The following is a 15,823-nucleotide window of genomic DNA, read 5'->3' as shown; positions in this document are numbered from 1 at the left end:
ATACTTGGCTCCAGCCTGAGTACTTAGGAATTTTTAAAAACACTTGTTTCGAATGCGCTACTACCCGATAAGGAGCCTAGGTAATGGAATAAAGTCTGTGTTCAGTACACCTGTATTCTGTCAATACTCTCTCGCCCCATCACTGCAAAGCGACTCTGCATGTGCCTTTAAAATATTGCCCTTTCCAGAGATTTTTATAAGTCTTTCTTGTAGGGCTGTAACTGATATGGCCATGAGCGTTTTCTGTCTCTGAGCAATAGTTGTACCCTGTAGAGTTCGTGTGGACTGTTCTTTGCATTAAGCTCTCCCACAGGTTGACTGTGATCAGTTTTGAAGCCTGGTACCTGTTCTCTGCCTCACTGCCTGATAGAATCAGCTGGAGAACTTTAAGAAGACTGGTTCCAGGCTCTTGCCCCAGACCCACGGAATCAGAAGTTCTGGGGTTGGGCCAAGACATCTGTATTTTCAGAGCGTTTCCAGGCGATTCTGGTGTGCAGCCAGGCTAGGGAACTACGCTTACGGGCTTATGGCAGGGCAGGGCCTCTCCAACTTGACTGAGCACACAAGTCACCTGGGAGCTCGTTAAAATGCTGATTTAGCGTCGGCAAGTCCGGGGCGGGGCCTGAGATGGTGGATTTCTAACTCCCCTGGGATGCCGATGCTGCTGGTCCTGGGGCCATACTTGGAGTAGCAAGGGTTTGTGGGATGGCTGTTCCAGTCGTGTCCCCCAGACTGGCCGTCTTACCTTCATGCCCATCCCCGTGACTGCCTGGGTGGCTCGTCTTCCTTCTGTCTCGTTCTGTCCCCCCACCGCGTTCCCCTCTTCCGTCTCATTTCTGTATGCTTCTGGCGTCCTCCCTTGGGCCCCTTCCTCATTCTCCTCCTCCTTTTATTCCTTGTGCCTGTCATAATTTGGGGGCAAAATCTAAGGCTGTACCTTCTCGGGAAAAGTCTCAGACTCTTACATAAAGCCTAGACTCCTTTCACACAAGAGAACCGTCATCCCTTATCCATTTTAAATGAGATGGCTCACATCATTTATTAACCTGAACGGCCAGTTGTTTTTCATTTCCATAAACCACCAACCGAAATAAAATTTAAAGACCGTTTTGTTTAGAGGAAAGACAATCACATCATAAACTGCAGTGAAGTACGGCACTGAGGATCGCTTCCCCCACTCCTTTCAGAGTACGAAGCCGAGCTGCCCACCTTCCCAGAGGTGTACAAAGCCAAACCGGAAGCCGTGATTTCTGTGAGTATCGCCCCCGCCTGCCCCGAACCAAAGGCTCGGGAATGAGAACAGCACTGATAGCCGGTGGCCGTCACCCAGTGTCAGGAGTTAGGGAAGGCGTGGCAACTGGAACCAGAAACCTGGGGCCGGGCCTGGCTCTACCACTAACCATGTGACATAAAGGGCAACACGTGACCTCCTTGAGCCTGGGTTTCCACATCTGTTAAATGGATCGGATGATCCTTGACTAACTCATAGGGACTCAGGGGGGCTCACAGGAGATCCTGGATGAGAAAGGCCTTTATGGTGGAGGCAACACCATGCCCATGTGGGGGACCGTTGCGGTTAAAGCGAGTTCCCCAATACAAGCCCGGACGGGCAAGCGGAAGACAGCACTCAGGAACGTGAGCCAAGAACAGGGTGGCCTGGAGGCAGGCCCTCAGGCGGCCTACTTGGAGCAAAATAGGAACTTAACTGGAGTTTACAATGGAGAAGCAAGGCTCCGAGAGATGAGGGGACAAGCAGGGGCACAGTGATGGGGCCAGAACCCAAGTCTGGGTTTCCAGTACGTCGCTGCAGCTGCTGCCGTTGGAGACTCTCGTGTCTGAGAACTGCCTTGGCCTATGCTCTTTTATTCGTGGCATCCCTTTCCTGTTTTGAGGATGCAGTGTTTTCTCAGATTCCTCTGCAGACACTAACTGCACTTCCCTTCCCTGCACTATTCGTGTTCCTTCCAGGGGCAGTTCTTTGTGGATCTTGGTCTTTGCCTTTTGTGCTGCTGATGTTCTTTATCTGTGCAGAGAGCTTCGATTGTCTATTCAGAATTTAAATGGAGGCCTAGCTAGTATGGTTCTCTTCTGCGGTTGTACCTGCGGGTTTGTTTTCTGGAAGGGTCTCTTCTGTGAGCAGAAACACTGACTGGGAGGTCTTGGGGAGCGACGACCCCTGGGAGACTCTCCTTCAGGGTCAGCAGGCAGGGAGCCTCCAAATCTTGGGGAACGATCGACCCCTGGGAGACTCTCCTTCAGGGTCAGCAGGCAGGGAGCCTCCAAATCAAGAGTGAGTTCTGTTTCTTTCGGCCACCGGCATGGCACCCTGAGGAGTTCTCCTTCCAGGCTGTTGGTTTAACTTGTTCCCAGGAGAGTAATCGGGAAGGAGAGCTGGGTAGAAAATCCTGGTGTATGTCGAAGGGGGCAGGAGGCCGGCGGAGCCCCAGCCGCATTTTCACTTTACGCCGCCTCTTGTCTTCCCCGCCGTCTGAGGAATGGAAGCCCTGAGCACCGAAGGCCTGTGGTGGGAGGACGGACTCCCCCATTGGGGCAGTTTCCTCCTGTGGCTTCTGGGCTGCCACTTCCCCGCTGTCTCATCCGATGACAGGCTTCATTCTTGTTTCTTTTAGAGATGTTTGCAAATCTCTCATCCGCTTACAGTCTTCCTATTCTTTTTCAGAGATGTATTTCTTGATTGTCATCAATCAAGGAAAGGAAGGAGGAAAGATAGACTTATGCCAATATACCCATTGAACCTAAAGTCTGAATTTTATTCCTTTGTAAGGTTACAAAAGAAAATGCAATTATTTAAACTATTTCTATGAATGTATTCTCTCCCCTACCAGGTTTCACCATTGGAGGGAACATTTTTCCATGGCTTCAATGCAGAACACCTTTATTCCATTCCTCACCTGGCCAAGGACTCACACATAACCTGCACACACGTTAAATCGGAAACGGCCGATCCAGAAACATGTGAGTCAGGAAGAGTTCACCTCTCATAGCTCGGGGCTTGTAACACTGCAGAACCACAGGACGGGGAGGGGGATGGACAGACAGACCTCAGGGAGAGCACGTAAATGAGAGAGAATTTGTCCTTGTTTTAATTTTAATTTTTAAAAGAAGTAGTCTTTATTCCATGGGTTCATCTTTAAGGTGGAAATAGAATAATGATGACAAAAACAAGCATACTTTGATTCTACATTAAATGCAAAGGGGCAAAAATGTAAAAAGCAGACGAGAACACCGTGCTTCGTAGGTCGAAGCCGGAGCTGCGGGCGTCCTATGCCCTCGCGCCCAAGCCACAGTCCCTCTGGCCCTCCCCGGTGCCAGGCCCGCTCCTGCTCGTTGGTTCCGTTCTGGCTGCTCGTGTGCTTCGGGCCGCGGCAGCCAGCGCCGCTGGCACTGCGGCCTCAAGGCCCTGTCCTCTGTGCCCCCACCCCGTGCCCCTCCGATGCCCCGCTCACTTCCCCTGGCCCTGCGTGGCGCCCGGCCCTCCCCCTCGCCAGACTGCGGAGGCGCAGAGAGGCTTGAAGTTTCCTCAGCCCAGCTTAGCGGACCCAGGGACGTTTAAGGTCACGTTATCTCGTGGGCAGGACCTTTCTTTGGTTCAGAAGCAAACGTTTCTCCCAGATTAACTTGGCCATTTGGGATTTTCAGTGGGATGTTTTTTTGTTTTTTTTGTTTTTTTTTTTTGGGTCTGTTTTAGGTTCTCCCAAAGAATATTTGGAAACATTCATCTTTCCAATTCTGCTTCCTGGAATGGCTAGTCTGCTTCACCAGGCAAAGAAAGAAAAATGTTTTGAGGTCAGTCGTTTTATTTATTTCTAAACGCCCAGTGATTCGTTCGTATCAGCTGTTGCTCATTATCTCAGTACCATCAGGCGGTTGTTCTCGAAGTGACCCCTTTGGGAGGGAAGGCCTGTGTTTTGGGTCGCTTACCCAGCTCCGGCCGTGGCATGGCATGCAGTCGTGCGCACACGTGCGCGGCCATCTGTCTGGGTCCCCGGGTCCCGGAGAGGTTTCCGCCTCGCGCGGCCCCGCTGCCCGCCCTCCGCCCTGGCAGTTTGGCAGCCACCCGACTCCTTGGGCCTGCTGCTCTTGTTCGCGACGTGCGTGGATTAAAGCCCTCCCCACCTCTTATCCGCCCCGCGTTGGTCCTCCCCCCTCTGGCCTCCGCTTCCTCTGCTTCCTGTCAGGTGCTACGCATATACCTCGCTTCAGAGGAGGCCTGCACTCAGCGAGTGCTCGGCCCACTGGTCATGGTCACACTACAGCCAGCTTCCGCCTCGAGTACCCTGGGAGGCCCCCTCTTTCCTGCAGTCAGTGGGACACTCTGGGCGTGCGTGGTCCCTGCATGGCTTTGAATACTGGAATTTGGATGGTGCGCATGAAAAGAATAAAACAGCGACCACGTTTGACGCTGACCACGCACTCGCTCTGCGCTTTGTTCGCCGTGATTTCGTTCCGCCCTCGCTGCGGCCCTCCGAGGGGCCTTCTGTTATCCTCGTCTGCATTTTGCAGGTGAGAAAACAGAGGAACGGAGATTCGGAAAGGGGATCAGGGGGAAATGACCGAGCTGGGATTCAAATCCAGATGAAATGATTTGAAATGAGACAAAAGTCGGCAGTAACTACGGTGCAAACCCCAATCAGCTGGACGCATCGCAGGGTCTTTAGAGCAGGCACAGTTATGGTGTCCCCTGCCTGGTTGCCTTGTGGCATGGCATCTCTGAGAACTGGATACTGCCCCAGTGGCCCTTTTACATGCCGCGGAGACAGTGTTTCCATAGCGCTCCGACAGAAATGCTTAGTTTTGAGACACAGGCCTGGTGAATTCAAATCTAGGGGAACGCAACTCCGCCTCATTCTCCTGACTTCCTGGTACAGCCAGTTGCCCGGACTGAACCAGGAAACACCACAGTGATCAGGTCCCTGTTTTCATCAACAGCAGAGGACGTTCTGCTGAAGGGGACTAGAAACAAAAGACTGGCACAATAAACGACAGCGATTCAGGTGCCGACTGTCACATGCAGGGACGCCCCCTTCCCTGTGCTCTGACTCCTGCCGTGCCGAGTCATGGTACTAGTGTCAGAGAAGCTGTCTCATTGATTAGTTGCCCACTGGACACATTGCTTCACACACATCATCTCATGTCCCCCGAGAGGGTTACAGAAACCGTCAAAGCCAGATCCCCTTTTACAGAGGAGGCCCCTGGAACTCAGAGGAGACGGGCGTTTCCTGGATCACCCAGCTCGTGAGCAATGAAGCCATCTTCAGCCAAGACCCGAACGATCCCAGAGCCTGGGCTGTCATCCCTCCCGAAATGTGGGAGTTAGAGGCTGTTGCCTAAATAGCTCCAGGAAATACTGATTCTTTTTTTCCCTTTCATGGTTATTTTCTGAACAACAGATTGCTACTTGCCTTAGGTTATAAAATCTAAACTGCTTCTGTTTCTTAGTATTGTTCATTTGCCCATTCGGCTTCCTCGACAACTTAATTCTTGTCCCCTACTCTTAATTGACCCTTTCCCAACGTGTGGTGTTATGAAAACAAGGCATGGGCAGGTGGAATGGTAGTGAGGCCGGAGGCCTGGGAGCAGAGCCCTCAGCCTGGCCCTGCCGTTGTCAGATGGCCTTGACTCTCTGGTTTCAGGAACTGCCGGGCCATCTCACAAGTCACATTTCGGGGGTCTTTTTAATCTTGCTGTTGGCCGCAGTACATTCAGTGTGCTTGGCTTTTTGTTAAACTGGACAAGGGAGGCAGTTCAATGAGTAGACAGTGGAATGAGCGCAGGGGAATGACCTTTCTTCAAATATAGATGTAAGGAAGCTTTGCAGACAGATCGTCACCCGAGTTCCGTTCTATTCAGCAAACATTTATTAAGACCTACTATGTGCCGGCCACAGGGCCAGGCCCTGAGGCGTGGCGAACGAAGGTCATTTTAATTTTTCTCCCTTTGCATCTGTTCTTTTTTGCTTCTCTGAAGTACGAATGGACGTGGAGAAATGGCCAGAGTGGATCTGGACCTGAGGGCAGCTGTGTTCAATTGTGCAGCCTTCACTCTAACGTATTCAGCTGTGATTCTTCTGATTTATACCCTTCCGAGGGCACAGAAATCAGCTAAAAGGGCAGTAGTTAAGATTTCACATTGAGGGTTGCATATCTAATGTCTCTACATAAATAATTTTGTAACAAGGAGCCTGACAACAGTTTCCAACCTCTAGGCAATGATAAAACGCCTTCAAAGAATCAGAAATTTCTGTTTGTATTGGAGATCAATGAGGCATCGTTGTGTCGACTCACATTTCATCTTTGACGTCCCGCAGATGAGCCGCCTCGGAGACCACGCGCTGCAGGGTGCTCCAACGGAGCATTAGAGTTTAAATGTTATAATGAATGATCAGGAATGTAGAAAGTGTGGGTTCTTCAAACTGTCAAACTTGCAAGAATTGATAAACTTGAGTCCGACATCACCACGCCTTCGCAGGGCGACCCCAAGTAATCTGTGAGCCTCAGTCTCCTCACCCCTTAAAGGGGTGCCAGAGGCGCTCCTGTTACGGGAGGACAAGGGGGCGTATTTAATGATGCTCATGGCACCACGGCGTGTGAGCTCCCCCCACCGTCCCTGCAGGCTGGGCAGGGAAGCTCGGGACTTTGAAAGCTACAGATACGCAGTGCGGGCGAATTACCGTTAACTTCCTTCATTTCCTGACTTCAGATTTCTTAATTAGATCTGATTCCCTCCATTCCACATCCTCCCTGACCCCGGTCCTGTGGTCTTATGGATTATTTTCGAAGGCTTAAAAATTACATTACTGCCATCTCGACATTTGTCAGACCCAAGCGGCACTCCTGTTATCCAGATCGGCACGACAGATTTGCATTTTCTCGATTCAGCTGTTCCTCACCTCCTGTCATTGGGAATAGATGCTTAAACTGAATGATACCTGGCCTTCAGCCAAAATTACGTAACCAGAGCATTCTTATCTGTCTCCCACAACTGACGTGCATCCAAATGGCATTTAAACAGCGGTGTAATTCATTGTTTATTGGGGCCATTAAAATCATATATTAGGTTGCTGAAGAATAATTGCCGATTTGTATTTGCCCTTAAAATGCTGACTTCTAGTTATTTTTTTCTCACTTATTTTATGTTTTATTCTATGATATAGCCCCCGTGGTTCATAGTAGGGACCCACTAAATATTTGTTGGACGAAGGAGTGAATATGGTTCTTTAAAAGTCAGGGTCCACTTTTAAGACACCAGTTAAGTTACGGGAGCTCTTGTCAGTTTGCCGTGGCGGTTGTGTGCAGGAGGCAACGTGCTGACTTGCCTGTGGCGTCTGGATTTGTTGCGTCTGGAGGGAAGTGGGCTGTGGGCGGCCATCCGGGTCTGTTGGAGTTGGAGCAGAGCGAGGAGCAAGTCCTCTGAGATCGAAGGCACCTCCCAGCACGTGGAGAGCCAGAGTGGCCAGGAGGCTGGAATTCAAGAACAGCGGTTTCTAGCGCTTTTAGCGGCTTGCCCCTGGACCAGACGTTGTCGTGAGCACTGCCTCACCCGCAGGAACCCACTGAATCCTCGCGGCAGTCCTCCAGCGTGGGTGCTGGCGTCGCCATCTCAGGTGAGGGCTGTGCGGCGCCAGGGCTAACCAGCAGGCGCAGGCGCACGGCTAGGAGGTGGCAGAGCCCAGATTCAAACCGAACGGTCTGGGCCCTGAACTAGGAGTCTGCCCACTGGACCACGCCGCCGGTTGGTCTGAGGGCCTGCCAGGCACTGAGGCCAGACTCTGATGGGCAAGATGGGTCTGGGGGTGTGGAGGAGGGGAGTGAGAAGCTAGGCGGGCCTGGGACCGTTGTCACCCAGACCGGGCCTTCAGTCAGTCCCCTAGGGGCCTGTGAGTGCCGACACTTTAAAACAAAACCAGAATAAAACAGACAGACAGACAGACGAGAGGCAATGCCTGATTACTACGCCATAGAACACTAGGCCATTTACACACATGCCCAGGGTGTGCGCGTGCGTGCGTACGTACACGGATGAGGCACTCTATGGTACGTGGTCCCATGGTTGAGAACCTGGCCTCTGGAATCAGACAGACTACTTCCAGCCCAGCTGTGCCCTGAACACGCCATGCAAGCCCGATGATTTTGATTCATTAATAACCAGATTCTTTTATATATTTTATTTTAAATATTATGAATCAGATTCCCATGAATTTCATAGAGATCCTAATCAAATAGTTTGCTCATCACTAGATATTTAAATCTCTGAAATGCTCAGAATAAAATTCAGCTTATTTAATAAGCAGATATTTCTCTATTAAGTTTTGGAGGAGATCACAATTGGGAGACTAAACCTTCCATGTCTGATTCCCATGAATTGTCACAGCCTTAGGATTCGATGAAGACCTCGCGCATTTCGTGATGTGGATTTAGCGAGTAAAACACATTTGTTTTCATTTATGTGTAAAAAGGTCGCAGAGAAGATTAAGTGGCACGTGTGTGGCATTAATGTGACATCTGTAAATGAAGTCGGTGGGCATTTTAGTTTTGCTGTGAAATTAGCTGGTTGCTAGCGGTGTTTTAGAGTTTGTTAAATGTACTCCGGCAGGTGAAGAATGGACAGCGATTCCTTTGTACAAATAGCTGGTGGGAGTATAGCCGTGGGCCCACAACAGATACCGCACGGGCATTCCTCTGTGTAGACTGATTTATGTCGCACACGTGCGACTCTTCTCAGGTTTCCTTAATGACCCAGGACTACCAAATTCAGGGGCCTGTTCCGGGGACAGAAGGAAAGGAGGCCGGTGTGGCAGGAGCGGAGTGAGCGGAGGAGGTGGGAGGTGCGGCTGGCAAGGTTGTTCGGCCACAGCCATATCTCATAGGCTGGTAAAGAGTGAGGGTTTCCTTTTCAGAGCAGTGGGAAATCATCAGAGCGGTGGTCCTCAGCCCTACCGGGCCCAATGCCCACTTGTCACCACATTTTATAGTGCTTTTCTTACTATCCTAAAATGAAACACTTAGACGATATTACCTGTTTATCAGATACCTGATTACTACCTGAAAGCTTCGCGACTTAAAGCAGCAATGCTTTATTATTTCTGTGGGCCGCCTGACTGTCTCCCCTTGGTCTCACCTCGACTCACTCATGTGGCTGCTTTCAGCTGGCGACGGGACAGGAAGGGAAGGTCCAGGCTGGCCTCTCTCACGTGCCCGGGCCCTTGGTGCTGGCTCTCGGCCGGGGCACTTCGCTTCTCCTCCACATGGCCCTCACTCTCCAGCAGGCCAGCCCAGCTCCCTCACAGCCTGGTGGCTTCAGGGCCGCCTTGCGAAAGGCCGAAGGCAGAAGCGTGAGGCCTGGGCTCTGAAACTCCACCAACATCTCTTCTACCGTGTTCCATCAGTCAAAACGACTCAAAAGGCCAGCAACTCAGAAAGCAGCTCATAAGAGGGGGAGAAATAGACTCATCTAGAGGAAGTAGTAAAGCCACATTGCAGAGGGGCACGGACCCGGGAGGCATGATTAATCAGGGGCCACCATCATAATAATGTGTGTACTTGCAAAAATATATATGGTAGCCATTTATATTATAGCGGGCTATAAAATAAAGGAGAAATAGAACGAAAGTCTCTTCTACATATTTTCCTTTTTAAAGTTTGAGTAAAACCACAAGGAGGCGTGAAGCAGCCCCTTGCTCGCCCCGTGCTCAGAACCACCAGGACACGACGGCACAAAGGGCAGACCGAATCACGCGTGTTATTTTAGTCCCGCACACACTGTAGGTGATCTCGTCCCTGGCGATCTGATTTTCTGAAATGGTGAGGAGCTCAGGTTCTGAGTGAAACAGTACGGTTTTCTCTTATGGTGGTTGCTTTTCTGGAAAAACCAATGTCTCTTAAAACCATGTTTTTAAAAAACCCTCTATTTATCTGTTAAATGGAGCTAGGTTCTTGACTCAGATCCTTAGAAACAAGTTTTTTACCTAGTAAGTATTTAGCGGGATATTAGTAAATATTTAGGCTGCAGGACAGAAGATTCTGGAAATAATACAATTCATAAGCTTTAAATTGTGTGATGTTCTCAGTAGCCCGTCTGTTGGGATGTAAATTTAGCCCCTAAATATGAAGTTAAGGGCCGATTGGTAAGGCTCGCCCATTGCTGGTGATTAATGACAGCCATTTGTAGAGTGCTTCCTATAGGCCAGCCTTATTTCGCTAATTATCACAGTACTCCTTTGAATGGGCAGCTTTATTGTCCCCATTTTGTGGATGAGGAAACTGAGGCCCAAGAAGTCCCCAAATTCACATGGCTGCTAAGAGGAAGAGCCGGAGTTTGAACCCTGAGTCTGGCTTCAGGGCCTGGCACTCAGTCCTGCATCGATAAGGCTGTTAGTGTTGAAAATACTTCCCTTTGAGACTCTTGGAATTGCTGTCAGATCCAGTTTGTAAACCATGCAAGAAAATCTTATTATAACTTTAGAGTCATGCCTCTTTTCTTCTTTTTAACAAAAGCAGCATTGATCACTTCATTTCCAAACTCGGCTAGGACTTGCTTTTGTTTCTAAAAATCAAAGTCGTCCTCAAAAGCCAAGGCTTTGAAAGGAAAGTCAACAAGCTGTGACCCAAGGGTGACCCCATGGTTGCCTTACAGAATAATGGGCCGTGGCTTTGTGACAGGATTTTCCTTCTCTGCTCTGGAGCTTTGTCCTCTTGCTTTCGGGGGCGTGGCTTCGTGCCAGGTGGCTCTCAAAGCCATCCTGACTGGCCGCTGCATAGGGAGAACATCACCACTTGGCCGTGAAGTGCATTTCCAGTTATTGTACAGGGCATCGGTTCACTTTTTACTACAGAACAAACGTCCTCCGAAGTTAGTGGCTTAAAACACCAACAGTTTGTTGAGCTCACCGTTTTGTAAGCCCGCAGTTCGGACCAGGCTCAGCTGGGAGGTTCTTCCAGCGTTGGCTGTGGTCGGCCACCAGGTTGGCTAGGATGGCCTCAGCTCTGTTCCACCGGGTCTCTCGCCCTGCACCAGATCAGCCCCAGAGTGTTCACAGGATGCCTGGGGAGGGTCCCTTGGACATCCTCACGGCCCCTTAAGCCTGAGTCTTGGAGCTTGCACTGTGGGGAAATAGGTTCCACATCTGGGTGGGAAGAGCTGTGGAGTCACTCTGCGAAGGCTGTGGATACAGAGGGGGGGTGGCGGGGGTGGAGAATGGTGGCCCTCGATCCGTTTACCTCCTTCCTCTATTAGACATAATACGGGTTTGGCGGCAGGCGGCGGCAGGTTTGAGTCCTGGCTCTAGCTTAGTGACTTCAGGAAAGCTGCTTGTTCGCAGCTCTCGCCTCTGAATTTGTAAACCACAGGCAGGATTATTGAGAGGATTAAATAAGGTGATATGGGCAAGGGGCCAGCTCTGGGGTCCAACTGGGTCAAGTGTTTTATCTTCCATTTACTAGTAAGTGACTTTGGGCAAGATATTTAGCCTTTCAATGCCCACTTCGTAGTCTGGGAATAAATAATAATAACAACAATAATAATAATAATAATAATATAATAGCAATAATAATATGTAGCTGTCATGAGGATGAATAAGTTGAGTAAAATTTAGAAGACCATCTGGCACACAGAAAGCACTCATTACATCCTAACTGCGGTTGGCACTGTTAATGTGCTCAGAAAACTGCACGTCCGTGAGGGGACTGTCATTCCCCACGGCCCCTTCTGGGTGGGCAGTTGTTGCTTGAACGAGTGCAGGGCGGTATCCCTTAACAGGGGTACTTTTTGGACATTACACACGCCCAAGGACGGACTTTCCTCATCATTCTAAAAATACCAGCACCTTAACAAACGACATATATTTGTAAAAATCTAAACATAGCTCTTAGAAATAATGGCGAGCTCAGAACCTGAGAATGCAATGCGAGGAGACTCCGAGGGTTACAGAGCCCCTAGAACCACAGCGAGTGACCCAGAAGAAAAGGAGAGCGGCAGGTATTGCAGCCTTTTCTTGAGAACTTGTGTCTGAAGGACGCGAAGCCTTTTTTTTTTTTTTTTAACGAATGAAAATTAAGTAAGGTTCAATTGATTCTTTTTTAGAAGAACGTGTCTCAACATAAGTCACCGATCCTCTTGGTTATTTAGAGAACCACATTTCTCCTGCTGCTTTTTCTCAACAGGAAACCCAAGCCATCAACTAGTCCCAGATCTAAAAGATGGATCTGGGATTTAATCATTCCAAGATCATCCCTTGGAATAATAAAGTTTCATTCAGGAAGTAGAGAGGTGAAACAGAGCTTTCTTGAAATCAGACTTCTGCGTCGGAATTGAAGTGCCGTGGATTTTTCCAGGCTTCTGCGTGAGATGATTATCTGCTGCCGACAGCGTTCTGTAGCAGGGGTTGCAGAGTACGGCCCGGCCAGCTCCCTGCTTTTGTAAATGAGTTTTGATGGGAGCCCAGTCACACGCATTCCTTCCCACGTTGCTTATGACCACTTTTGCACTACAGGGGCAAAGCCGAAGAGCGGCGACACGGGCCTAAAATATTACTGTCTGTCCCTTTGAGAAAAGGCTTACTGACCCCTGTTTTGAAGTCCTGGAACTGTCCATATTTTTGGAGTCGCAGGTGCTGTTTTTGTGATGTGGGAGCCAGTGTAAGGGACGCTTCATGTTAAGCGTAGAATATGGAACTGTGCTCACCTGAGTTTAGGGCCCAGTTCTACTTCCTTCTAGATGCGCGACCTTGGACCTTGCTAGTATCGTGACCTTGTAACCTTAGCCTTCCTAAGCCTCCGTTTCCACCTCTATAGAATGAAAATAATAATGTTACTCTGCTTCATAGAAGGGAGTTTGTGAGAATTAAATAAGATCGTGCATTTAAAGCATTCGGGTCGGTGACTGACACAGCTACAGTGAGAAGTCGCGACAAAATAAAAACAGTGAAAATGGAGAAGAGTTCCTTAGACCTGGGGTGGAAGACGGAAAACGAGGGCAGGATTTAAACGAGAGCGTGGCCGCCCGCTGGGTTGAATGCTGGGATTGAAGACTCCAAAATGCGGAGGGCTCTGGCAGAGGACGGTGATGAAGGGTGGGGGCGCTGGAGGCAGGCAGGTGGCCTCGACCCCCCCTCCGGCTTTTGCTGGGTCCCTGGGGAGATTCCTTACATGCTGTGAGCCTCGGTTTCCTTATCCGTGAAGTGGGGAGGGTAATAACCATCACACCCACTTCACCAGGGCCATGGGAGGATTGAATGACTTGGTGTGCATGCCGCACCCATAACAGCTGAGTGCTCAGGAAGGGATGGCCATTGTCGTTGAGAATCGTGCTAGAAGGAAGGACTCAGGAGGAGAAGCAAACGTCAGCAAGCGAAAACCAGAGTGAGGAGAGGCGGGTCCAGGCTGACAGTGAAGGAAACGATAAATCCAGTTTCAGCCAGGTGTAGTGAGCAGGTCCCTCCTGCACAGGCCCTGACACATCTCCGGCTTGTCTGAGCAGGGGGCGGGCCTTGTCGGGAATGCTCCAGACCCCTTGGTGTCCTGTCGGCATGACTGTGGAGCTAGCTTTGCAAATAATTCGGACACTGAGACAGGAGTTTTCATGGAGGAGAGTTTCCAGGAAGACTCGCCTGTTCCTTACTGAGCCTCCACTGACACTGGCCTTCCCGTCTTCCGTTTATAGCATAGCCACCTTCCCCGGAGCCCCCGGGCTCGCCAGAGTCTGCGTGAATCGGGAAGGGAACAAGGTTCCAAGGCAGGAAATCACATACGCAGTCGTTAAGCTAGACCTTCAGCATTCTCCTTAGACTCTACGCGATTCCATTCCTTTCTTCTGAACTGGGTTTTATTCCACTGGAGCCAATTAAATTTGAGATGTGTAAATATCATTATAAAGATTAGACATCACAGTTGGGTCGATGTTCTTAAACTGTCCCCTGCCATCCCGCCATGCTTTCGGATTAGTTTAATTGGAACACGAGAGATCAGAACTTAATTAGAACTTAATGGGCCTTCTATATGAAACAGAGCTGGCTTAGCGGCTGCATTGTAAACTTCACTTGGAAATTCTTGTGTAAAGTGGATGATTATTACTGTAAGCAATCTTTGATAGGAGGTTTATATTGTTAGCAATAAAAAGTAGTATGAACTCAAAAGAGTTAATTTCAGCCGGATGTGTTCGTTAAGTATGCAGAGGTAGCGTTCCCACAGTGGCTGGAGTTAACTCGTCACAGAAAACCCCATTCAAACTAAAATAGAAAAGGGTTGTTTGTTTGTTTCTGTGGACAAGAGACCCACAGGGAGATCTTCCTGTGCAGCTCGATCTGGGGGCCCAGATGATGTCTTCGCAACTTGCTTCCCACTCCATCTGTGGACTGTTTCCTCCAGCCCAGCTCCACTCTCAAACGGCCCCTCCCTTGTGGCACCAACCTGTATCCCACAGGCTCAAGTTTAGCAGAGAAAGAGAAAGTCTCTCCCAGAGCTGATTCAGGTCGGTTACCTACTTGGGAATCAGTTCTTGGACCTGGGGGGATTTGGTGGGCTGTTAAGCAGAGGGAAGGAGCCTTGCCCAAGGCACATAGCTTTAGAGTTGGAGAGCGGGGCTTCCCAAAAGGAACACAGGGTGCCGGTGATAAAAGAAGGCAGAAGGGACGCTGGGCAGCTGTCTTAGCCAGGACTCATCATGTCGCAACTAGCAGAAAACTGGCCGAAATAGTAATGGAGTTACTGACTAGAAGATTGTGAGGTAGAGGAGGAAGGCTTCAGGACTGGTTTGATTCAGGGGCTCAGTGAAATCACCGAGGACTTAGTTCGCTTCTGCCTTCCTGCCTGGCCTCTTACAGCGTCAGCTGTATCCTTAGGCTGGCTTCCCCCAAAATAGCAAAACAGCTCTGGTCGCCAGCCTAGGCTTTGCCTCCGCCTGCTCCATCCACTGGAAGGAGAGGATGGTCCTGCCGAAAAGCAAAGGAAATGATTTTCCAGAAGCCCCAGCACACCTCCCGTCACGTCCTACCACTCTGAACTTGACTTCCTGCTCGTTCCTGATCCAGTGAGTCCCTTGGGCCAGGATAAGTGTGGGCCAGATTGGTTTAGGTGTAGGTGGCGGGCGTGGGCTTATCTGGGCTGCCTTATCAGGGTTCACACTAGAGCTGGACGTGAGGTCAGTCCTCGACACCTGCCACAGCTACTGCTCAGTGTGTGTGTGTGGGGAGGATGTTTGCGAGACATTGAATTAACCACAGTGGGGCCACGTCTTACTCATTCTTTATCTCTGGCATTTAGTACAGGGCCTGACACATAGTAGGTCCTCAGTAAATGTTTACTGAACATGGCCAACCTGGAACAGTGTACCTTGCTTGATTTGGAAAGAAATCGGGAGTTTTATGTATGAGTAAAATGATGGATGAAAATCCATCTTATCTCGGCTTTAAATATGTATTAAATGCAGGATCTGGACCGAGGCGATAAGGCCTTCTACCTCTGTCCCCCCCCTGTCACATGCAACATCAGATTTTCCCTCTCGGCCTTTGGTTGCTCATCAAATTCCACCACAGTGAAGAGTACCGTGAACAATGGTCGGTGCCAGGAAACGATTTCTAACTCCTGATAAGTCCATCGATGATCTCATGACACTGAAATTTGCTACTATGACTAATTCAGTGAAACAAAACCTCTTTTTTTTTTTTTTTTACATTCCTTGCCCATCTAATGGTCATTTCTTGTAGTTTTTAAAATCAAATACCTGAATATCTTTTAAAAGGTGCTAAGGCTCTGGTCAGTAAGGGAAGAAACTCCGTTTCCTGGCCTTGACCAATAAAGGAAGTTAGTTA

General features: G+C 49.6%; 1 protein-coding gene across 18 annotated transcripts in view; it reads left to right on the top strand.

Moving 5' to 3' along the window:
• The window catches only part of IQCK (IQ motif containing K), an 87,033-nt gene that overhangs the window by 3,819 nt on the left and 67,391 nt on the right, over positions 1 to 15,823 (top strand). For 17 of the 18 annotated variants that reach the window (XR_004952427.1, XR_004952425.1, XM_016156916.2 and 14 more), the window contains exons 2-4: positions 1,188 to 1,252; positions 2,847 to 2,976; positions 3,710 to 3,807. Coding sequence is in view for 16 of the 18 variants with exons in the window: in XM_016156916.2 (XP_016012402.2) it covers positions 1,188 to 1,252; positions 2,847 to 2,976; positions 3,710 to 3,807 (293 nt within the window). In the remaining 2 variants the exon portion in view is untranslated. Of the gene's footprint in view, positions 1 to 1,187; positions 1,253 to 2,846; positions 2,977 to 3,709; positions 3,808 to 6,226; positions 7,374 to 15,823 lie in introns of those variants that run through there. The other variant, XM_036225471.1, reaches the window with a different exon arrangement.

Source organism: Rousettus aegyptiacus, unplaced genomic scaffold (genome assembly GCF_014176215.1).
Source record: "Rousettus aegyptiacus isolate mRouAeg1 unplaced genomic scaffold, mRouAeg1.p scaffold_m13_p_8, whole genome shotgun sequence".
NCBI lineage: Eukaryota > Metazoa > Chordata > Mammalia > Chiroptera > Pteropodidae > Rousettus > Rousettus aegyptiacus.
The sequence above is the reverse complement of the archived record's forward strand: the minus strand, read 5'-3'. Positions and strand labels throughout refer to the sequence as shown.